Genomic DNA, 25,576 nt, shown 5'->3' on the forward strand with positions numbered 1-25,576 from the left:
TCAAATTCTTCTGCAATTCCAAGTCAGTGCTGCAGGGCTGCTGACGGTGGGGGTCAGCCCTCTGCCGCGGGCTCTGCTGGAGAATCCCACCCCACTAATCCTCGGCACATCCATCTCCTTCTGTCTCTCTTGACTGGTCAAGGAGACACAAAGTATTAATTGATTTCATGGCTATTTTACCACTTGGACCATAAATATTTAAGTTCAGTGCATCAATAAATATTCTTTACCAGATAACCACTTTCAGCCTGACAGAATTTGTCAAACCTGAGATTCTACCAGTTTAACCTCTGCACATTTCTCACATTGCAGAGAATAAGAAAATGAATAGTAATTCCAGTGTGTTATACACCTAAGTAATAACAAATGCTAACTTTCCCAATCATTAAAAAAGGAAAGCATTATTTTACAGTACACCGAAGTGTGCAAATCCACTCTGTGGAATCCAGCACCATATTCTCCTGCTTTTCTGTCCGGAGATTGTCGCGTGAAGCCAGCTGAGATGTCCCTGTATGGTTCTTCCAGCCATGTTCTCTCTGAACTAGGTCTGGGGGTAGCTCCTGTAGAGGCAGCACGAGCTCCTTCAGACCCCACTATCGTCACAACATTATTCCCCAAATACTGATGAAAAGAGCTAACTCTCTATTGTTGAGTTCAACACACTCACAGGACTACTCTACGCTAGATACCTTCAACAGTTTATTTAGATTTAGCTCGTTTCTCTCCACCCACCAGGGAATGGTACCATGCAAATGCATCCTCATTATAATCTATTATAAATTTATAAATTTTAGCCCATGGAAACATGCTAAAATGTTCCTGCAAGCAAAACATGAACCTTACTTTGAAGTTCAGCACAGACCTAGTTAGCAATTTGTCAGTCACAATAATGTCTTCAGAAAGAAAGAAAACCAGTCAACTAAAAAAAAAAAATGTCTGTTTGTAAGATAATAGAAAGATCAATTTCCTCCCAGTTACTGAATGTTTTGGTAAAAGGTTTATTTCTTTATATGAAATTTCCAAATAAAGTAAAACAAATCATTCCAGCACTGACCCATATTGAGCATTTTGGCACTGACAACACATTCTTTGGTATTATTTGGCACAAGACTGGTGCCACAGAAAGGACATTTTTTAATTTGTAATATTGGCTTCATTTATGTTTTGACAGGAGAAAATGAAATACTGCTCTGGCTGCTCTGATATCCTGCTGAAAGCAACAGCAATTTGTGAAAAAACAAGGTTTTATAACACACAGTATTTCACTCTGAAAAGCATGAATTAGCAACTGGAAACAAACAAACAATTTTTCATTCCAGTTTCACAGAGATGCCAAAATTCACCTTAGACACTAATTTACTTGCCCGTGTATAAATCTCCCACATTCCAACAAACATTCCATTACAGCCAGACATGTTGCAGCCAGAGCTGCCTCTCGCCCAGCTCCCGGTGAAGCACCGAGTCTCTTGGATCAGGACGCAGCCTCTCGCGCTGAATTCGCAGCCAAACAAATCAAGACTCTTGAAAGCTCAGTAGGCACAAATACCAGATTTTAATATTCATATATTTGAATCATTTCCAAATCACCACATGTGCTTGTTTTTAATGTTTTATACCTAAGCTATTGAAATACAAATCATATCCAGACTGAAGATCTTAACTCTTGCTTGTATTTATCACAGTGCTTTAAAGTAGAACTGTGTTTCTCCTGAGCACATCTTCCTTTTAGAGACACCGCTGTCGGGTTTGCCTTTGTGTGTGATTTTCAGTGGCTTGAATGCGGCCCAGGTACCACCAAGTCACAGAAAACTCAAGGCAAATTATGCATTTATTATGTCAACTCCATTCAAGCCCTCATCTTATAGCTTAGCTGAGGCTTTCAGTGACTGGAGCTTTCCCGGGATGGGAAGCAGTAACTCAGGACACCCCTGAACCATTCGTAAGACAGGGCCCAGAAAAGGCTACGGTAGTTTTGCAGGGAGGTGAGTGAAAAGCTTCAAGACCTCATGAGTCCCTTCCCAAAAAGCAACGAGTGGTTGGTGACTTCCTGAAAATGACAAACAGCCCTTAAAATATATGTATTCTGTCAGCCGTGTGAACTTATGGAGAAAAACATGAAAGAAGCAATGTTTGCCCCAAAAATATTGGCTGGAGTCATTAACCGCCTCAACAATACCCATGAGCTCTCTAGGACTTCACAAATTCAAGCACAAAGGTCTTCATAATGTTATTATATGTGTAATAACAATTGCTATTATACATATAATAATATTTCCAGGCTACAATTTAAAATCACAAGGTGGTGATGCAGCTTTTTTAGTCTTTTGTGAGTATGAACAAAATCTGAAGCACTGATCTCATAACAAGTGAGGTTTTCAATCAACTAGATATTTTTTAAAATAGTGAAGTCTTATTGATAATGTTGTATTAATTCACAAAGTTATTCAATATACCTGCAGAAGTATAGATGGTACCATCCACAGAGTATACGGAGTTACAGCTGTCAAAACGTGGTGGTGTAAAATGTGCATAGGGACAATTTTCATTTGAGAGACTAAAAGGTTCTTGAAATGGTAAACATTTACCTCTGGTGCAATGTAGTCTGGAGTGCCACAGAAGGTCCTGGTTGTTACTCCATCTAACATGTGTTCTTTGCACATTCCAAAATCAGCAATTTTAATGTGTCCTTCTGAATCCAACATCACATTATCTAATTTCAGATCTCTGTGAAGAATCACAGTAATTTAATGTTAATGTTTAGGATCAACTAGGGCTAACTTCTCTACTTCTGAGTTTAGGTGGGGAGGATGTGCAGCTATCCCGGGGGCAGAGGGGACGTGCAGGGCAGTCTGCAGACTGGAGGGAGCCAGGCAACTCACTGCAGGGAGGTAAGAGTGACCATGAGCCCTGAAATTGGACAATTAACGAAGGGACGGATGCATATGGCCATGAACACCCTCACACCGAGGCTTTGAATGTGTAAAACAATGAAGCATGTCACTGGAATGCAGAAGGTAATATTTCACATTTTCAAGTTGAGTTAAGCAGAGCACAGACGTCAGAAGAGCTCAGGTGACCCAGTGGCTTTGATTCACAGTCACCAACACAACAAAATGAACACTACAGTGATTGCTTTTTACAAAATGTCTTAAAAATGCACTTAAAGAAATGGATCCTTTCAGGTTTTTAAAATTCAGAAATTACTTATTTCAGATTATACTCACCTATAAATAATCCCTCTGTTATGGAGAAAGAATAACCCAACTGAGATCTCGGCTGCATAGAACCTGTATGAAAAAAAAGCCCAACATATTTCTTATTGCTTCATGATTTTCTTGTGACAAACTATTTTGGAAATGCATCCTGGGAACAAATGATAGTAGAATAGCATAAAAAGTATGTAATATATAGTGCGTATATAGATATTAAAGTATAAAAATACAGGCAGATGACATAACAGATACCTTACTTCAATTTGACTTTAACAGATATTTTGAGTATTTCACGGTAAAATAACACAATTTAAAAAAAAATTGAAAATGTCTCCCTAGACCACAAAAAAATGGTGCAGCTGGAGCACGGCATTTTACTGCGCTGGTCTGACTCCGTCTGCAAAGGTCATTATCTCAATCACATATCAATGCCGAATTCAGGAGACAGCTCAATTTACATTGCAATTCATATGGCACGAAATAATTTGCAGAAATAGTATTCCTTTATACAGGCTGTTAATGGATTAATTACATAAAGCTAATTCAAATGATTACCATATGAAATATAATTGCTGAATGTAATTAAAGGATACATAATATTGATGGATGTTTGAAGCCAGTTGCTGTGGAGCTGTGCAAATTATATGCAAGAGGATTATTTAAAGATAAGGTTAATTTTAAGGCTGGCATAAGGGAAAGGAAAGCTTTAGGTCTGAAGCACTTGACGAGAGGTGTTTGTGAACACGTGTGCCTGAAGATGCTCCACAGGGACAAGCTGTCATGAAGCACCAGAGTTTTCAAGGAGTGTTGGCAAGTTACATTAGCTGGGAGTCAAGGATGATGTGACACCATCTATATTTTATTCAGCACGTTGTTGAAATTTTGTTCTATATCTCGAATACCTATATTTAGAAGTCCTCCCATTTCAACAAGCCCTGATGACTTAAATCAAAACAAGAAATGATTTTAGCTGAATTCTTAAACCAGTTGGTCACACTTGATTTTAAAGTTTTATTGGTAAATGATTTAGGAAACATTAATAAATGATGATGATATGTTATAAGCATGACTGAAATGGTGCTGATGGATCTATTCACATTTGGATATGCTACAGATCATTATCAGTTGCTCACTGACATGCCAGATGTACATTACCTAAAAGGGATCATGTATGTAAACAACTTCTAATCATTTATTAAATCCTCATAAATAAATCTTATATAAAAAGTAGGATCACAGAAATGCTTGTAAGCTGTACATTGAACTTATCTTGTACAAACTATAATTTATATTGCAATGCTGAGCCTATTTGTATTGTCTTTCCCTATAGCATTAATTCAGACTGAAATGTTCTACTCACGTTTTTATATTTGCTTTTAAAAACAACACCAGAATACCAAGTAACATCTTTAATTTCCTGTTGCCTTGTTTAAATTCTTGTCACTTTTGAAGTACGCATTGCATGCCTTTGTTCCTGCTGTATATTTGAATAAAAAGGCACAGCTCCCTTTGGGCTACGTGTGCAAACAATATTTTCAAAACAAACTTCAGCTTTTGGGCCTTAAGAAACACAATCAAAAGAGGCCAGTCTAGACTTCAGACTGAACCTGGGAAGACGCTACTAGATAGTGTGATAAAGAAAACTAATCCTCTCACAGCGTAAAATTAAGATGATGACGTGATTTAAATACATAAACTTGAACACTCACACTGCTTGTGGCTCCTTAAATTTTCCTACTTGCTGAATGTGATACATGAGATCACCACCATTCACATACTCCATAACAAAATACAGACGGTCCTAGGATAAAGTATTAAAGATGCACATAAATACATTAGAGAAAATAATAGATATGCATTGATCAGCAAAAAATTCACTAATGTGTCATTATAAAGCTTTTAAGATTATTAGGACTGGTTGTACATTCTGGCAAAATTGATAGATCAGGAAATGGAAGTGGAATGTTTTGTAAAACCTGAAAGAGTAAATGACTGATGGGATCTGTCTAGATTTGCCAATTTTAGTGACGCATTTTTATATATTATTTGTCTACAATGGTTCTCATAATTATTCACATACAGTTCTCTCTGAAAAATCTCTCTGTCTAAAAATAAGTGTAAGAAAACCTTAAAGATGGTTGAAAATTCTTGCTTTGAGGCCACTTCTAATCCTTCCTAATAAGTTTTCCTTTGGAAGACGGGAGGTATTAAAAATACATTTTTTGATTATTAGACAGAGGCAAAGAAAAGTAGTTGTAGGGTTTACAGAAGTATCTGGAACCTTTACAAGTGACACTAAATTAATTTCACATAGGCGAATATTTCAGCTAGAGGCAATGAGGTATTTTGGAGGGAGATTTTTCTTGCACAGTGAGGACTTCTAAAGGGCATATCCAATTATCTCAAATCAAACATGACCACAACACATTTGACTGCATTTAAGCAGTATTTTCCCCGCCTGTGATCTTCAGACAGTAAGACTTAAAGCTGTGGGTCTGTGCCCCAGTTTTCAGAGGACTAAAACGGAGCTCTTCCAAGTGACTGCACTAAACATTGTTTACACTCTACAAACCTCTTTCATTTAGGGTGGGTGATTTTGACCACCTAACAGCGAAGATTCTGGTGGACAACATTATGGCGAACTTACTATCTGCAGTTATAACATGCTCCAGACAGCATATAAGATGCATTAATAGTCTTTCTCCCAACTATGGAAGATGCATTTTTTGGCTTCCTCTGATTTTCCTTTAGTTATTTTGGAAAGAATTATTATCCTTAAGTATTTGTAGAAAAGTTCTGATCCAATATTCTGATGGGAAAGAGACTTATTACTAAGATGCTCTAGTTCAATCTCTTTCTTTCAACATTGATTGCAAAAAAAGTCTCCAATCATCCAGTAACTAAGATTTCCGAACACCAACATACATTTAAAAGCTGTGATTTCCAAAGCTGGGTCCAGCACACAAGCCATGGGCAAAATGTTTAATTGGCCAGATCAGATTTATGAAATTTAGATTTTTGTACAAGTTGTCTTATTGTAAAATCCATGGCAACAGAAGCCTGCAGCTAAAGGCACCAGCAAAACCAATAATTTTTTCCTATGGTCACACAGTTTATGCCTTTTCTTCTCCTTAATATACGATTTCTCATTTTTGTAGCTAATATTAATCCTCCAGAACATTTCATAGCACCAAGTGCAAACCATTTAACTCTTAGGAAAACATCAAGTAGATTAGGCAAAGGTGTTAATGATTTATCTAGGCCTTATGCAGCTCCACTGCTCTTGTAAATGATAAAACAAAAAAATAATTATACTGTAAATACTAAAACCCCCAACATTTTTCCTCCATTCCCCTTAGCCAGAAAACACTAGACATTTGTACTTTTAAAATGTTACATTTAAAATGTATTTGCTCAGAAGAAGATAAGATTAAACAAAGTGGTTTTTAATTTACTGATGACACTAAGCTTTTTGCTTACTAATGAAGTTATATAAAGATAAAGAATTAGAGGGAGATAGAAGTCTATTTCTCACGGGGACCTCTCTTATCTTATTACAGCAATCTTCATATTATAAGTAGAGGCAGGAAAAATATTTCAGAAAGCAAGAATTACCAAGAGCAATAGTTCCTAGATTCATGTTTTAGCGTGATTGATTATGTCTGCAAATCTGTTGCATTCAGGCCATTTTCTGCTCAGAGATTTGTAGTCATTAAAGAGAGTCAGAAAGTGCCTCTAACACCACAGACAATTATGCCATGAAATGGTGTTGGGATGACGTGCCTTGTTTGTGGAACATCACAATGTTATTACTTCAAACTAACTGCCTGTTGTTTGTTCGCTTGATTTTAGATTAAAAACCACCAACAATGTAAGAGGTAAAAGATACGGTCAAGTGGAAAAACAACCACGTATGTCCTTTCGTCACCTCATTGAGCAACAACCCAGCCCTGGGGCACTTGTTCAAGGCCATTGTCATAAGACAGCTACAAGGTGAGGCAAGAGCGGCCTTGGCTCCTTGTGAATAAAGACCTCTACTGAGTTGGGAACATTTGGAGCCGGTTCACAAGTGTCAGGGTGTATAGCCCTTCACCATTTTCTATGTGCAGAAGCTACGATAAATAGTTTAGATACTAATAAATGTTATTGAGCTGATAAAATCCATGATCATGTAGTATGGAAAACATCAGGGCGGCAAGAAAGACAGAGCTCACGTACGACTGTTTGGAAACAAGAGTGAAGCTGTGTCAGGAACGGTGGTTTATCTTGCAATGCCAGGACTCGTTTTTCAACCATTGTACATTCAACATCATCATCCTGAATCACCACATCTTTTTTCAGTATTTTGATTGCATAGAGCTCCTCGGTCCCCTTCCTGTCTGCCAGCATCACCTGCGCAAAGAGAAACAACGGGGTGAAAACCTTCCTACCTGCCAAGGAGGGGAGGTGACTCATACACCCGAAGATTTGTATAGATGGCAATCCAGCTCTTTTATTGGTATAGACTAACCTGATCAAAACTCCAAAAATATCCTCATTACTCACCCACTGCAACGAGCTGCACCAGTCATTTCAGACAAAGCCTGTGCCAAAACCCTCTGGTTAATCACAGGCACATTGCCAAAGGGCTGATAAAATGTTAAGTCCTGGGAGACTTCTTCAGTGAAGGACACTTTATCATATAAATAGTTGTTCAAACAGAAAAATAGCAGTCCTTTCTTTTGTCTAACAGATTACAAATATATATACGCTATTCCTGCTTTTTCCCCAATATTCAGCCTTACCAATGTTAGTGACTTCCAGAACTGGCAGAGTGACCTAGGTAGTAAAGCCAGAAAAGTAAACTTAATTTCCTTGAAACTGCCAAGAAATGAGGATCTAAAAGCCAGCAACTGTTTCTTGCCTCCTGCCCAACAGTCTGAGGTTTTTTTATTATTTTTATTTTTTTGAGAAAACTGCCAATCGTGACAGAAGCCTGCTAGTCCTCAGGGAATCACCCTACTCCATGGTAAGAAATCCTCCCTCAAAAATGCACACCCTTTTGACTCAAGGTTTTGCTTCTTAGAGAATTATTCCTCAAGGAAAAAAAGAAAAAAAAAAATGCGCGTGGAATAGTTATCAGGAATTCCTACCTTCCCGAAGCTCCCCTTTCCAAGAACCATGAGAAAGTTGAAATCTGTCAGCTTCACCCTGTCCAGGTTGTTGGATGGCACACTCGAGTTCTTGTCTTCTGTTGGAGTAATGACTTTGTTACCAGCTGGCCCAAGTTTGGCTTTCTGAAGAACATACACACACACACACACACAAAAACAGGAAAGTAAGAAGAATAGCCCATTTTCTTGGCAGAATGGATCACTGGGTAAAGGTTAGAATTGGAGATGACCGTATTTGAGGCGGCATTCCCAGGAGAAAGGCTGCATAACAAAATTTGCACAGACACAACTTCGAAGACTCATTCCAACAATAGTTTTGACATTATTGAGTGAATTGAAGTAGAAAACTGTGTTCACGTATAACCAGATAAAAGCAGATAGACTTATCTGGTTAGAAGAGCAAAACCAAAGCAAAAACCAAAGCCAAAGGAAAAAAAATCACTTATTTTCATGCCAAAAGCAGGCTAATTTGGTGGTTTTGTTTTGAAATACAAAAAATGCTTTTAAAAAATATCATGCTATAATCTACACAGGGTATTTTAGGATATAAACAGTTTTTTCAGTACATTCTCTTTTAAGATGTAGTTCTTAAAGTCACTGCATAGCAAGAGTTAGGAAATCTTTGACATGCATTAAGAAAAATAACCTACATTAAACACAAAACACAACACATGAGAATTAATGCAGATGAACACGGCCACTTTCAAACTAGCAATACAATCAACTTTGATTTTCAATCAATGGAAAAGGGAGGAAGGGAAATATTACATACAAAGGTTCTGCCTTGGCCAGAACAGTCTGGTTTGCAGAAGGTTGCAACAGTCTCAGTATTGCAAATGAGACACCATGTAATTGCTCAAGTAAGTTGCATTTCAAATCTCAAAGTTAATAGGAGAGAAAAAAGTAAGACTCACCGAAAGATAATGCAGGCTACAACATAATATCCCTCTTTTTTTCTGAAAATATTCCCATATACCAGCAGAAGCAAAGCCAAGAAAGTTTAGTAATACTTTGGGATGTAAGTGCTTTTCCCCATCTATCTCGTGTGCTGGTTTGGTAAATAACCTCTAATATGGCTAATTTACTTTGCACTATTGACATACCCTTGACATTTAAGGATAACTGCTTTTCTCATGGCACTGCAAAGGACAGCATTTACATATTATCACCGTTTTACAGAAAAAAATTCCAGAAATTAAAGTTGATTCAAAGTCACATAATGAATCACCTTAAAAGCCTGGCCTGGCATATACCTTTGGCAGCCTCACTGAGAACTGCAAAATACAAACTTTCTCCTCCCCAGATCAATTTAAAACCATAAGATTGAAAGGAACGACTTGATTCATAGACTCCAGCCCTGCGCTGCTGCAGGCAGTAAAGGCAAGTAAACCTCTGCTAAAATAACCATGTCACTTGAAAAGCACAGTCAGATTGGATGACTTTTCCTGCAACTTCATAAATGCAGAAAGTCTGCAAGTGAAAAAAAGAAAAATCCTAATATCCTTTACTTGTACAAGATGAAGACATGGTTTAAAGGAGCGGCTTTACCGGCCATGTCTTTGTGGGGCTCTCGCATATGGGATCTCAGATAAAAGATCCTGCATATGAGATAAAAGAAGCAATTTCAATATCCGCCTTTTCACTAAGTAACAGAGATCCAAATCAGGCACTGAATAGAAAACACTGGCTTTATTTCTTATATTTCAAACCCACCGGGTCGGTATTCAGCAGCCTGTTTGAAAATATATCATTCAAAGCCACAAATGAAATTTTATTCCAAAGCAGTTTGTTTCTTGCAGGGAGTGCATTCTGCGGCGCTGCAATCCCAGGCTCGGGGGTGAACAGCACTTTTTCCAAAAGAAAAGGAGCGGCAGATCCATCAGCAGGTTGCTGTGCCCTCTGCCGGCTCCCCGAGCTGACAGCACCGCGCTCGCTCCCACCCAACACACGCCAGATGAGATTGTCAGGATCTGAAGGCGGCATCTTAAAATAATATTAGAGAACCAAGCCAAGGCCCCTCTGCATCCTCACAAGAAAACGCTTAGATTCAATGAGCTACAGAGACATGCTCCTCTACTTCCATTTTAAATTTTTTTTTTAATTAGATGCCGCTCTCAATTTGATAATGTATTTTTTTCATATGGTAGATTTTTAAGGAGAACATCGGGTGCCTCCTGATGGATAAGGGGTCTCCTGTGCCATCTGCTCGGGGTCGATGGCTGACGCTGGCAGGAGCAGATGGGACCGTACCCAGCTGCGAGCGACCCGTGCCGACGGGAGCTGACAGTCCTGGTTATCGCATCCCTGGCACTGAGCTCTCTCGGTGCATCACAGACACCGGTGCGTGCACAGATAGAACCCTCTTGCAAACCCTATGTAGAAAAACGTAGGAATATGGCATCCATGAAATGCTGGAGAAGGACCAGGCTGACTCAACAGAAGTGCACGGGCCCCAGTGGAATGACCGTATCAAATTATCACAACCTTATCAAAGGCCTGTATTTCCCTTCAGCGAGGCCACCCACCATTTCTTCATGAGCATGCCAAAAAAAGTTTTTCACATTTAGCATGTGAATTCCTTTTACTGCATTTTGGCTTAAGGTCCTAGTGAAAATATAGTGGTAATTTCAATGCTGGCAAACATGTACTACGAGGGAAAAAAAAAAGGAAACAATAATAATCCAAAACAAAACATTTCACAGATGATCCATTAAGAGCTTCCCAAAATACTACTGCAACATGTTTCAATTATGACTTACCCTCAGGCATGTATCATTTTGTCTTCTTCTTAGTACTATTTAAAAAAATTTCCAGAGCTATTGGAACAAAATTAGGCTATGGCCATGGAAATAAAATTAGATAAACATCATCAAACCATTACAGACGCTACCTGTGCCACCAAGTTTGTGATGGGACAGTAAGAAATGAACCCAGAAAGATCTAGTACTTATTACCTGTCTTCGAGAATTATCTGCTGTGTATATTCCATGTTATTCAATTCACCCTGAAGTATAAACCTAAACCAAAACACCTCTTACAAGCTTCATGGAGGTTTCTACACTCAGCAGAAATGTCACAACTCATCACTAATAATTGATGTTGATGGATATAAGGAAAGCCTTTAACCTTGCCCTTTTATTACAGAACTTAACCCAGAATATGGGGCAAGACAAAAGTATTTCAGGAACTCAACTGGAGATTTCTGGTTATGACTGAAGCATTAGGAAAATTTCAAGTATCAAAATTGCTTTACATTAAACACAGAAAGTCTACAAAGAGAGCAAATGTCGTGCCTTATTGTAAGCAATGGGTGAAGATACAGAGAAACATGCATTTGCATACAAGACTTAGTAAAGATTTGGAGAAAACATATCCCAGACGTGCTGGGCACAGCGTGCATGTGGAGAAGACCTCACCCACCCCCACGCTGTGGCCATTTCTGCAGGGTTTGAGGCACCTGAGGGGCCTTCATCTTACCCCCTCGTTGAACGCGTACTTGGCCATGCCCATTGGAATTGTTCAATGATGTTCTATGCAACACGAGGACTTGCAAACTTTCTTCACACACAGTAATTTTAATTTCTTGTTATGACCCACATGGGAAATAACTTGCTCAACAGATATTCTGCTAGAAAAATACTTTTCCACAGCTTTTTGAATACCTCAACATATGGGACATTTGTTTTTTCACATATAGAACAATTTATGTATTTCAGATACTTCAGATAGGGAACTACAAACTAAAACTACTGATAAATTATGGTCAAGGAGAGGAGCACAATAAAAATACAGTAAACAAAATATTACATTCCTGATGCATTTTAATTTGCATAAATGAAATGTAAACGCACACCCCATTACTTTCACTGTCACCTCTGCATCCAGGATTGCCCGTGTTTACTGTTTATTAGAAGAGAAAAGAACCTGTTTGAGGGTTATGCTTTGCTAAGGCCAATGTAAGCACTAAAAATAGGACAGATATTGGATAGAAGTGATTTCCAGAGCTCCTGGGAATGCTGTTTCAACAACAGGACTAACCACAGAGAAATAAAGAGACCCAGGGCTCTCTTGGATAGAGAAACGGTGTGTAAGGAGAGCAACGTGTGATGCAGAGCTTTGCACAGACAAAACTGGGGAGAAGGCATGGGACCTGAGACACACAGAGACCAAGGCACCCAGATGCGACACCGCAGACAGACCTCGTGTTCCCTAAAGCTGGCACTGTTAAATGGTGTCCTGCATCTTGCATAGACACATCATTTTCTCTTCAGGCTCTGGCCTTACAAACAGCCCAATAAATGTATTTTCTCAGCAGGATATAGCTAGGAAAAAGGAACAATATGGAAAACACCTGGACCAGACAGAGACGGATCTGAAAGGAGGAAGAGCTGACCAGTATCACTGGCTGCCGCCCTAGAGGAAGGCATATTTCAGAAAAAGCAGTTCTAATAGATTTACTTCAAATGTTCCATATTATTTTGGGACCTACTCACCCTCGCAGCATCACGAATATCACAGTTCAAACCATTTAAGTGGTTTTATACATTAGGGTTGTTGTTTTTTTACAATATCAGGAATACCTTAGCTTGCTTAAAATGGTCTAAAAACTCTTTTAAACTAAGAATTACTTTTGTTGAGATTAGTCTAATACAGGGACCAGTGACTGGTAATACTTATGAATCTTTTAGCAGCTGTAGAGGCAGAGCACAAAAATGAGATTCTAATTTCTGTGTATGTTAGTGTATTCTCATAAGGTCAAGAAAAGGAAATGCTCTCATTGAGCTCTGCCATGAGTTTCACACCTGATACACCTTGAGTATTGCAGAGAGGAAACGCCATGCAGCCAACACACTCTTCCCGACTCCCGGAGCAAAAACAGCTTTGCAACTACAGAAGGGACAGAAATTCAACCGATTCATAAAAGTTTATGGGAAAAGAGCAGTGATATTTTGCCTCTCCGTACCATGACTAAAGCTGAAAATAGTAGAATCCTACTTGAATTCACCTTTATTTTTTATGGCTATGAAAACTTGCAAGTTGAAGATGGCATTCCAGGCCCTGGATGCAGAATGCTTGGCTTAATATCTTTGATAAAAACACAGTATTGTTACAACGAAGCCAGCTTGCAGCAAACAAACCAGAAAAACTGTATGTTATTGACAAATTAGTCATCACTGGTAGCAGAAGAGTTAATCTTAAAAGAAAACAAGACATGCACATCATCTTACTTCCTCTGGCTTGGACGCACCTTATCTCGGCCAGTTCTTCTACCCTGAAACCACAGGTGAGACACGCTTTATATATTCAGCCCAGATGCCCTTCTTTATGGAGTGTTACAGAAGCTACAGTGTGTGACACTGGGAGTCTCCTGGAATTTTGTACGTGCTTTTTGGAAAAGATATCTCAGGTGTTCAATTTAGTTTTCATCTAAGTGTAACAATTGGTCTTTTAATTAGGTATGGGGAAAAAAACCCCAGTCTTCTCCAAACTCTAATGAGTACTCTGAAGGGAAGAAGAAAAAGAAGTGATTCAGGGAATCCATTATTGCACTAAATTTTCAACTGCATCGAATGTTCTTGCTGAGTTTTTTCAAAACTTTCTCTCTGATTTTTTACTGTGAAGACAATCTAATAATAGGACAAAACAATAAGTCTGCACATTGGCTCTTCTGCCCCCCAGTTACTATCTATAGTTCAGAAACTTAAGAATTAACAGAGCAAAAAGACTCCATCAGTCATTTTTCCCATTAGCCAATAAATAAAATTTGTGATGAATTAAAAAAATAGCTACACAATTCACATTCCCATCCCCAGTCTCTTTGGGACAATGAGCTATGTTATGTTAGTGCTTTAACACCTTGTATCGCTCACCTTCATCAATTCTCTTCTGCTGCCGTTTGTAACGTTCAGCTCAGTAAGACTGGCTTTGTTCCCGTAGGGAAAATGAACACTGGGTTCCAGAACTGCCCAAATTTGCAGCCACATCCCACCACCCTCCAAGCTCAGCTTCAGAAGGGAGAAACCCACATATTTCCCATGAAAAAACATTCAAGCCCACAAGAGGCCTTGCAACGTGCAGCTCACTAGAGGATGTATTTCTCAGTTGTCAAGGCAACTCGCTCTCAGCAAGTTCACAGATGCCCAGCGGGGAGATACATCGGTAACAAATTTTCAAGAGGAGAAAGTGAAAAATGAAAAAATATTTAACAACAATGCTGAATTCCCATCACATGCGTGGAGGAATATACACATACAGCACACGCAGCTTCTGTCTGGGAACAGCAGGCTGATCACCCCGTTTCCTCCGCTACTTATTGGCTCCACTGACACCGGGAAGAGAAACCGAGAGCTCGGTTCCCGGCAGCCGAGCCTCCCGGAGCCTGCTTCCCATTCCACACCTGCATCCTATCCCCACCCAGCACCGACTGCTGCACCCACACAGTCCCATTCAGCTGAAAATCACAACTGAACATCATGACAACAGAGAGCTGTACTGGCTTCAGACTGTTGCAAAAAATCACAATTTTGATAGCATGAGGGTCAGCTGTCTAAGGACTGCCTGAGCGGGCTTCATCTTGGGTCCCAAGACTTCCTTGAGATCCATGGAGCAGGAATGTCCCCTTGCCAGGATCCAACCCCTCTGCGAAACTCTAACAAAATCCCTGCTTCTCAGACCGCCACAGGTTCTCACCAGTTCTCTGCTGGACCCCAACACGCTCATCAAATGTCACTGGGCGATGGAACAATCCATCTCACGCTAGCCTGCCTTGTTCCCAGTGTTTCTGTTCCTAATTCTTAAATGAACCCACAGCAGAGCTACAGGTAACACTGCATAACGCTTAAAGAAATGGCAACATGGGTGGTGGGAAGCGAGGAAAGGAACAGTCTTAATAATAACATTCCAGTTTCACTGTTAGAGCCCGGGAGGCTTTGGCTGCAAACGTGTAATTAATGCTCAGCGACGTGTCTCGCTACCTGGACTCTACACAAGACACGTCAGAGCAGCTCAGGTCTCAGACAAACCACAGAAGTCACTGACAGAGCTGGTAAAACTCGTACTAAGGGCGTGAAAAGAGGAAACTGAAATACTTCAGCTGAGTCTCAAGGAAGGACAAAAGCCCAATTCAGGTTTCCAGTCATGAAAGCTCAGTGGGGATTTTGATCAAGAGATGAGCCATTAGCAAGCCTTTAATAAAGTAAATAAATCCAATGAATTCCAAGTCAAAAATCTGGAGGAAAAAACCTCCCATTCACCGAAATGTTCATCACTGTGGCAGCTTGTTTCTTACATTATCGCATTTCCAATTCCATGTAGTTATAGATGCTGTGAAGGACTACCAATTTCCTAGTTTATACAACTTAATTATCAGGATGCTGAGAATTTGAAATGAGAAGAGTCCATTTCTAAGCCCCAGCAAGACCTAATACTTCACCAGACTGAGTTTTAAGCTTAACACCATAACCTAACGCAGGCTTGCAATTCATTAGCGGCGAGTTTTGTAGTCATGGAAACAAGGCAGGAAAGAGGAAGCTGGAGCCTGAGCCGGGGATGATGGAGCAGCCGGAGAGGGGACGGCCCAGCCTGAGCCCCCGTCCTTGCTCTTGCAAGTCAACGGAGGGAAGGAACTTCCTTGGCCATTTTACCCATTTCCCTACAAAACATGTGCTGGGCCATCTGGGGAGATGCTTTAGCATGAAATTTCCTGTGAAACAGAACAAAAGAGACAGTCTCTGGCTCTTGTGTTTCTTTCCTTGGCTTACCAAATCCTTATGAAGAAGACGCCAACACACGGTGTTTCCCCACCTTCCTGCGCACTCTCACCGATTCTTATTGTTCCTCTCGAGAACAAATAACTAATGAACGAAATTACAGAGGTGTATTGCACTAATGAATGTATACACACATATTTATCCATCTAGAAAGGAGCTTGCTTGGATGGGGCTGCAGCAGAACTGACGATGCCAACGCGCACACTGCGACACAGCAAGGCCCCCCAGGGAGATGCCCCCGACCACCGACACGGGCCAGGATTTATGAGGTTTACACAGATTGTTTTTCAGCCACATATTCCCTGGTGAAATCGCCCTCTAGCAAAACTTCTTTGCAGCAAGGAGAACACTGAAAATACACAAATAAGCAGAAAGCTGCATTCTTATTTTCACAATGGCGATGTCACTACAGTGAACCAGGATGTAATTAGTAGAAAACGCAATATATAAAAATGAAGTAAAATGCATTTTTACTTCAATAGCTAAAAAAGTTATTGAAAAAAAAAAGCTAGAAAAAAATTCTTATCATTCCCATTGCTAGTAAAAAGGCATGAAGGCAAACGGGATGTTTCATAAAAATATAAATGGAGAGGGTGACAAAACTCTACCTGGGAGTTAAATATGGACTATTTTATGTCTTCAGTTTACTTTTCCCCTCATTTCCTCTCCTCCTCCCCTTAAACTTGTGTCATATGTATCCCTTTGGTTATTAATAGTAAATTTATTTAGAGGATTTGCCTGAAAACAATCTTTGTGCCATATGTGAAAAGGATTAAAAATGCCTTTTTGCAGAAAGCATGTCCAAGGACAGAGGAAACCCACCCCCGAAGCCCACCCCGTCCTCACGTAGGAACGATGACACCAGAGTGCCCATGAGCTCTTCTGGGTTACAAGTAACAGAAGAGTGTGTCCCAGAAAGAATTCCAGATGATTAGTAAAACTGAGTGATTTTGTCTAATCCTAGCACGAGCTGTGTGTTTGGATCCCATCCTCTTCTAACACCTTGGAGTTTCACAGAATTCATAAGGTAATTCCAGTTAGTGACTCAGAGATTTCCATGGAGGTCCCTTTCTCTCCCCCGGCACATCAAGCGGAGCACGATGGAGGCAGGTAACTACAGAGTCACGAGGCACCTGAAGGCAGGGATGAAGTGAGCAATATAAAGGGGAGCAGAGGCAGCACTCGCTTTTACAGCTGCAAATTATTAAATATTTTGATTAGGGGAAAAATTATCATCAGTGCCAGTTGAAAATCTTGAATAAAGAGCTGCATCTAAAGTGTTATACTGAATTTTATCAAAATAGCAGTTTAATTTAATGGGTTTGTATCTTTCTAAATATATACATACAACCAATCTGCATTATTTCATCTCTTTCAGGACTTTTGCTAGAGCCAGCTTTTCGCTCTGGGAGCTATTCTCTATTCTTTACTGACCCCTTGTGGCTTCTAACTCCAAGGAGAAATTATTTTCTCAAACTCAACATTACGTTAAACCAATGTTTTCTTAGGATAAAGGACAATAAAACAGTTTAATATACCATACAGCATCTCAACAGAGCTGGTTATTTTGGGGTGTTTATAATCATATTCCCTATTCAAATTTTTTTTTCCTTTCATTTTATTTGTGTTGCTGTATAGCAGTTAAAGCTGTAGGAAGTATTTGAATGCATGATTTCTAAAAAATCCCCACATTTGCCAGGCACAAGATTAAGGTAACCATATCCCCTAGAAAATGTAGACAATGAAGCCAAGTAACTATGAAAGACTGCAATTTGGAAAGGGATATATTTATCCTAAGAACAGGAGTTTCAGGGGATATTGCCCTGGACAAGGGCCGTCTGGCTGCGAGCAGTGAAATCCAGAGAGGGAAGAGTTTCCAGTTGCCCGTTTGGCGCTGTCAACATGTTTAATCTGTTTAATAATCCTGTGGCCACCTGAGTCTACTTTGCTTTCTGCCTTTATTGCCAAACACGCCATCCCCCGCAACAGAGCAGTGTCTAACTAGAGGAAATGTAATTAAAGAGGCTGCCTAGGAATAATATTCAAGAATTCTTGCAGAACCATCCTGTGGTAGTGGTAATAAAAAACCCAAACAACAAATACGATGCTAGAACAGCAAATCCCTAAGTGTCAAAAAAAGAACTGTTTTTATGTATGCTCCTTCCTTTTCTAATTATGCAAATTACTGCTAATTTTCAAGAATAAAAAAACCTACAGTGTAGAATTTGCTTTTAAGCATAAAAATAATTTCAATATGGAGAAAAATTATTAAAATTCTGTTCTAAAATAATCTTTAGGACTTCTGTTCTACCCGACCTCAGCGCAAACCCCTGCCACCAACCACCACGGCCGCGACACGCCGCAGAACAGGACGGATTTTCAAACCTTGGGGTTCTGTATCCAAGGCTTAACACGCTCTGGAATTATTTAATGCACACAAAGATGAAGGTGTTTTCTGCATGATGGTGTGAAAATAATCTGTTTGAATGTACACTTTGCTGGTGGAACAAAAGCAGCACAACTGCGTGACCCTTCCCAGTACCTCGTAGTTTATAAACAAGGATTTCGGCTGCCTGACCTTGCTCACAGCATTCTCAGATTTGCTATGGCACTATAAAATCATTTTTGTACATTTCACTGGTTTCTAGCTCAGAAGTCTTACGTTATCCTCAGGAATGCAGCCTCCCCTCTTCATCTGCTCCTGCTGTTTCCTTTCAATCCCAAGGTCGTGAACTCGGGACCACAACCTCCCCCCAGCCCCTCACAAGCTCCTCACTTACAGAAGGGCTCCCTGCGCCACGCTGACCCCGCTGTGATCAGCCTGCAGGGACGCTTCCGAGCTCAGCCTAGTGATGCTAAGTCCCTGCCAGCAGCAAGCACAACGGGGACTTGTCATCATTGAGAGAGAAAAGGCAGACAACCATCAAGGAAGCATTTTTTCCACAAAAAAATAAATGGAATTCTTGAGTCTCCTCTTCACGTGAGAACAGAGCGCCAACCCTCCTTGTTGGGATTCATGCCTGTAATTCACAGGGACTGAGCGTGAATTTTGCCCACGGAGCAGCAGCTGTAGCAAACTGTTCAGCTCTTTTTTTAGGTGGACTCCTATGATGAAAACAGGAACTGACCACGGCCCTTTGTCAGTACATATCGCTGCACTCCAGGGTCTGGGTTTTACAAGGAAGAGGCAACACGACGTTAGACATAACTTCGTATTTATCCCTGAAGCGTTTTTTCAGGGTTGCTTTTGCTCTGGTTTAAAATACATTTAAACACAGAAACTTGCAATTTCCCTGCATTAAACAAGTTTCATCGATGAAACCACCATGTGATTTTATTTTCGAATTAGAAGAGGTATAAAGGATTGAGGAAGGGTAGTCCTCCTCTGTACAGGCTTTTCTGAGATAAAGATACCAGATAAAGAATCAAGGTTAAGAAAAAATAAGTTACTGATTTACATGCCAAATGATTCCTGCATTAGGAAATATTTGGCAATGACAAATGGTCTTATTCTTTGTTTTTCTGGTTCAGTATTAAAACGTGGTAAAATCATACATTAATAATATAAACAACTCTTCAAAAATAAAATTTGATTTTAAAATTAAGTATTTAAATCTTTGAGCTATAACATGTAAAATGCTCTAGGTCAACTTGAATTGTAAAAATACAGAAGATAATAATGGCTTCAACAACCTTAGATTCTTAAAACAGTTTACAGCATAGGAGCTTCAAATTTTAATTTAAATTGGAACTTAACCAATGTATGAAACTGAAAGTGTGATCTGTGTCAGTAACCTTTGCCCTCATAAAGCAAGATAACTTGTTAGAGATACATGCAAATAAAAAGTCCACACACGTATGTTCTCAATGCTGATATGTATTTTCCACGGCAAAATGGAAGTGGTGATCAGTGAAAGAAGTAACATGGGAAGTAAAGAGGTGAATTGGTATTTCTGGTATCACAGCATCTGTGCGTATGGGTAATATCTCTTATGATATAGTATACTCCAGCCAACATATAGCAATATATCTAGTATATTATATCATAAAAACGCATGCTACATTATGTAAATTTATCAATTTAAATATATAGTGAACACGAGCATTACTTGATCTGTGGAAGTTATTTACAAGTTCCATGAGTGTCTTTCAAATTAAAGATGCACCATTTTCCACAAGAAAGCAGCATTCATTTAACGAATTCCTTCAAAAGGGAAGGCACACTGCTTCTGCTGAGCTTTCATGGCCCCTTTTTTGTAAGCAAACTTCTCATCTGGGGAGTACTTTGTGACAAATTATGGAAGCTTCATACATCTTTTTTTTTTTATATCAATCAGAAAAGTTTTAACTGGGAAAAAAACAAGTGCATCCTTAAAACACGGTGAGAATGAAACTGAATTTAAACTTCAAACACTGGTAGAGAAAGCTGTGTGAAGAGAAAGGTGTAGAAGAACACCAAGGAGAAAACTACCTTGTAGAAGTGGATATTTACATGACAGTCCTGGAAGAGACAGGAAAGGGAGAAACACTGCTTCGTTAGTAAAGGGCTGGCAGAGCAAAGCAACAACAATTAGTAGCAGAAGTAAACAAATAAAGATACAGCAGCGAGAATACAGAAATGGACACATCTGTTATGCACAGAAAAAACCACAGAAAAGAAACAGGGGTGTTAATCACCCCAGCAGCAAGGAGCACGGCACAGCGCAGCACAATGAAGTACAGTCTTCACGCAGCTGCTCCTCAATGATAACTCGCCCCGTGCACCCACCACATCCACACGCTCCATGCATGGAACATTCCCAATGGCATTAAACCACAGCAATGCATGATGCTAAACGTGTGCATAGATGTGTGCGCTCTGGGCTCCTGACAGCTAACCAGCTCTGCAGGGGGGTGACAGCACAAAAGGCGGGGGGTTTGCCTTGTTTTGAGACAAGCATTTAAACTTCATATAAGACTTAACGAAATCCCTGTTATCAATATGATTTCCTATGTGCGTTCTTCACCTTAAATCACAACACACAGACCCAGAAAAGCCTTACAGAAATCACAAGCCCAGAGATGTATATCATCTGGCAAAGAAATTTCAAGTTCTGGTAAGTGGATGGGAAAGCTCCAGATAACTGCATATGGGAATTCCCCACGCCAAACTATAGCATAGAACAGATGGAGACAGCTAACAGCATCTCTAAAACACTGCAAACTATTCTCTAATGATTAAATATGCACAATTTAAAAATAGGAATGAGTGCCATGGCCAAAAAAATCATCTCTTCTTTTTATATCTCTATATGCATAATGAGCGTGGATTGATGTGCCAGTGATATTTTGGCTGGTCATGATTTCAGCGTAGCTCAGTGTCACTTTCCTGAAAAGCAAATTTCATCTTCTCTTTTACAATTTGAAGTGTCAGCAACATTATTTCTCTTTTCCATGCCACCTTTGCTCAATTGCCTGAAGTTACAGTTATTACTTCAAAATGGGAACACATACTGGTTAGACACAGATATGGTAGGGATCATATCTTTTATTTATTTCTGAAAAAAAAGAGTAAAGCAACTGCAATGGAGCAGTTGCTCCAGGGCAAAACCATCGCCTCCCTTCAAAGACTTAAAAGAAACATCTCCTTCAGAGCCCTTACAAGACTTTATACAGAGACCAGAAAAACTTACAAATTAAGAAAATCACAAGCTCCCCTACAGTTTTTTTTAAATGAAAATATCATATTCAATTAGAAGACTCATTGGGTTCTTAAGAAGCTACTGGAACAGTCCCTGGAGCCTTCTGCGAAGGTCCTGGCTACGCAACCGCAGCGTATTTACCCAGCCTCCAGCTCTGAATTGAACCTGCTCCAGGATGCCTGGGCCACCGATTAAAGGACAGAAAGAAAATGTCCTTTTGACCTAAAAATGTTGTGAATATCAGAAAAAAGCCCAATTTATGCAGAAAGTACTGTCCTTCTCCTTTCCAATAAAGCAGCCAGAAACTGCTTTAAAAAATATAAAACTCAAGGGAGTGTTAAAGACCAAAGAAGTGAAACAAACTGAAAGGATGTGATGACGTTCAGAAAGGGAATGATAAATAACTGAAAGGGGTTTCTTTAGCCCTAGACTGCAACAACACTGAAACTCATCAGAAAGCTTTAATTGTGCCTTGAAATCTGTGGACATTTTCAAATAGTGTTTCACACCAGCTGTCCTGCCAGAGAGGCCTCTGGTGCAAATAAAAGCTAGCTCTGTGTGCAACAGACACGTATACACACCAAGACAGGCTATTTGGTCATAAATTCACTGCACAGGGTCTGCACAGGGTCTGCACAGGGATTAACACACGTTTGGTCAAACTAAGCAGTGTCCTGCACAGAGGAGGAGTTCAGCAGCACACTGGAAGCAAATATCTATAGCTCCTGCGTCACTGGAGAGGTTCCAGGTATTTATAACCAAGCCTGGTGGCCAAGCACCACATTGTCCCTGTTCTTATCTTTAAAATGGTACAGCATTTTAAAAGACATTTTCTTTAGGATCATAGTAACAGTTTTGTTTGGAAGCACAATGTCACCATGGACTGTACACTTCCAACTTCCAGATACAATATTTACCCTGTTCTGAACTCTGCTTCCTCTCTCCTCTTGTTCTCATCTGCTCAGTCTGCAAAAGGGAACTACAGGTCTCGCTTCTGCACAGCCTCCAGCAGTGATTCCACAGGCACGAAGCAGCCGAAAACGTAACTCCTGTGCCGGTGATGTGAGAACAGCCGCAGCGACAGCCCGGGGTGCCCGGCCTCAGCAGCTCCGGTCCCTGAGAAACACCGCAACGCTGGCCCCCTCCCTTCTGGCAGCAGAAAGAGCCCATCGGGCAAGTGGGCAATAATAAATAAGAGCTGCTCCTGATGGTTTATCTGGTACCCGGGTCAATCCCAGAAAGGGGAGACTGGAAATAGAGCATCCAACCAGTATGGAATGGTACAAAGCCAGCAGCCATGAAAAGCCACTCACACCTGATGTCAGGGCTGAAATCTCTACAACACCCACAGCTGGATACCCACGGCCACAGCGGCAGACATGGGTGTCCGTCCCCAAGAAAGCAGTGCCCAAGGTCCACCGGAATGGTCCCGCACGGATGCCCTCGGTGGGGACAGTGGTCTGAGCTCTCTCCCAGAAACTAAGGGAACGATTCTGTTCTACTGAGCCCACCCCACCTCGAGAGCTGCACTAAAGGAAATAACTAGAACAAAAGAAAATGTCTGACATCTTAAGAGCCTGTACCAGGAGGACCGTTACGTATCTGCTCCACGGATGCCTTAAAAATGAAGATTATATGGGCAGTAACCGATTCCCTCGTAACAGCTTGCTGGGATCACTTCAATTACTAAAGCTGACTGTAGAGACTGAGAGCTCCCATCACTTAATATACCTTGTACTTGGTAAATGTATCCACATGTAAGGATTATAGCCACTCTCTTCTTTTTTAATTAAAAAGAATCATTGATATCGACCATAACAGCTGCTTTGTTTTTAATAACATTTTCCATGATGGTGATGTGAAAAGAAGGGGACAGACAGAATAATTAACCAGCACACTTTTAAACCACTATTATTCTATTATTATTCTGAGGTCATGTTTTAAGTATCAGTAAGTGCTTTACTAAGCAGCAAATTACAGGAAACAGGGCTTGACAAAACTGAAATAACTTCCTACAATAGAAGTTTTAGAATTTGCACATTTCTTTTCCCCAGATAAAAAAAACAGAACAATGCCCTAAATGGCAAAAACATACTTCTAAAATCATAGCCAGGTATTAAAAATACAATAAGGTTGCATTTTTTCAATATTCTGCTTTTTTCTTTGACTAGCAAAATACTGTAAGAGGAAAATAAGTATATAACAGGTCGTAGGTATTGCAGTTAAAGGACTTGCTAGTTTGGGTCCATGGAGCCACTTGGGACTATTGGGAGTTCCCATGGCAACCTCAGCATGGACAATTACGGAGCAGCTACAATTATTCTGGATATGCCTGCTGAGAACGGAGTTTCGTTTTGAGATGGCCACAAATAATGCCATTCCGGAGAGAGAATTCACAACCAAAGGTTAAAACCCAATGAAAAACAGTGACAGATTTTATCCTGCCTCCACTTCCTACAGGAGTATATTTTTATCACTAAATATTAATAATGATGTATCATCTGTAAATCACTGAAGGCAGATTTGTTCATACTGCTAAATGAGCAGATAATTGATTTGTAAGTTTTAGTGATAGCTGAGATCTGGAAAATATGTAGATTGATTAAAATTTGTTGTATAGAAAATACAGCACTGCACTTAGGCATAATATACCTCAATTTCCATATGCCGTGCAACTTCCTATAGATAATGCACAGACAGTATACAACAAGAAAACTCCTTGTAGTAAAATCTCTAAATACTTAGTGAGGTCACTGCATGATTCCATTAATGAAACCAGTGTCCTCCTCAACGCTTCTCTTTCTCTTCCAGTTGGGTCCCACTGGTTGGACCGGGTACAAGTCGGGTGTTGATGTTTCAGCTGCTTTAGATCTGGCAGAACGGGCCACGAGGAAACTTTTTCTTGTGACAAATAGTTTTTGCTGTTCAAATACAATTGTGAGGAGAATGTTTGCATCTATTATTTATTTACTTATTTATAATCTTGTATAGCTATTTTATGATAGATTTATATTGAATAACAGACTTAGAGAATCGGTGCCAGAAGGTCCAGTAAGTAAAGCAGCACACCAAGCAGACTTGTGTGACTAATAACCACATTTAAATAAACCAAATCTTAAAGATGCCTCTTGAACTACAGATGCAGGCAGGTATGTTAAAAATTCTCATTGATTTAAAGGGGAGGCAGCTCCAAAATGCTCTGGGAGATTCTACCAAGTACATTTCTAAACTTTAGTCAAAATGGCAAAGTCAGTTTTAAGAATGTCTTAGACTTCTTTTTTTTTTTTTTTTTTTTTTAAGACCAGAAACTGGTTTTGGAAACTTCACATCTACCGGTTCTCTGATCTTTTAAAACCTGAAAATATTCTAATTCTTTCCTTATATGAAGCAATGAAATTCTCATCCTAAAGTTCTCTGTTCTTGCACAGCTCAGGTTTGTATATAGGTCTTTACTCTGAAGACCATCATTATTCATTTTAAGTATTTGGTATTAGTAATGCAATACTCCTGTAGAAATTGTTGTAATTTTGTACTCAAAATGAAATCAGCGTAGCTTGGATATCCATCACACTGTCATGTCTCAAAGAGCAGCACCACAAAGGCAGACTTGATTAGCAGCACTCCAAAGTTACTCTGCTCTGTAAACTGATAAAGGAGAAGACAGCCCCGTATGACCTCTCGGCCCAGCTACGTTCTTCATCTTCCTGACAAACCCCCTCCCCTAGTAAAATGGCAGTCAAGATCTGCAATCTTCTTCCTGC

At 39.9% G+C, this 25,576-nt stretch overlaps 1 protein-coding gene across 3 annotated transcripts in view; it reads right to left on the reverse strand.

Annotated features, from left to right (window-relative positions):
* Positions 1-25,576, reverse strand: part of PRKCA (protein kinase C alpha) — a 149,982-nt gene that overhangs the window by 12,257 nt on the left and 112,149 nt on the right. Inside the window, exons 9-14 of one of the 3 annotated variants that reach the window (XM_074160329.1) lie at positions 13,614-13,637; positions 8,345-8,488; positions 7,431-7,604; positions 4,922-5,013; positions 3,225-3,287; positions 2,586-2,724 (exon numbers count right to left, since the gene is read on the reverse strand). In XM_074160329.1, the coding sequence (XP_074016430.1) occupies positions 2,586-2,724; positions 3,225-3,287; positions 4,922-5,013; positions 7,431-7,604; positions 8,345-8,488; positions 13,614-13,637 (636 nt within the window). Of the gene's footprint in view, positions 1-2,585; positions 2,725-3,224; positions 3,288-4,921; positions 5,014-7,430; positions 7,605-8,344; positions 8,489-13,613; positions 13,638-20,605; positions 20,636-25,576 lie in introns of all 3 variants that reach the window. The other 2 variants (XM_074160328.1, XM_074160330.1) reach the window with 2 other exon arrangements.

Source organism: Numenius arquata, chromosome 17, assembly GCF_964106895.1.
Source record: "Numenius arquata chromosome 17, bNumArq3.hap1.1, whole genome shotgun sequence".
In the NCBI taxonomy this organism is placed as follows: Eukaryota; Metazoa; Chordata; class Aves; order Charadriiformes; family Scolopacidae; genus Numenius; species Numenius arquata.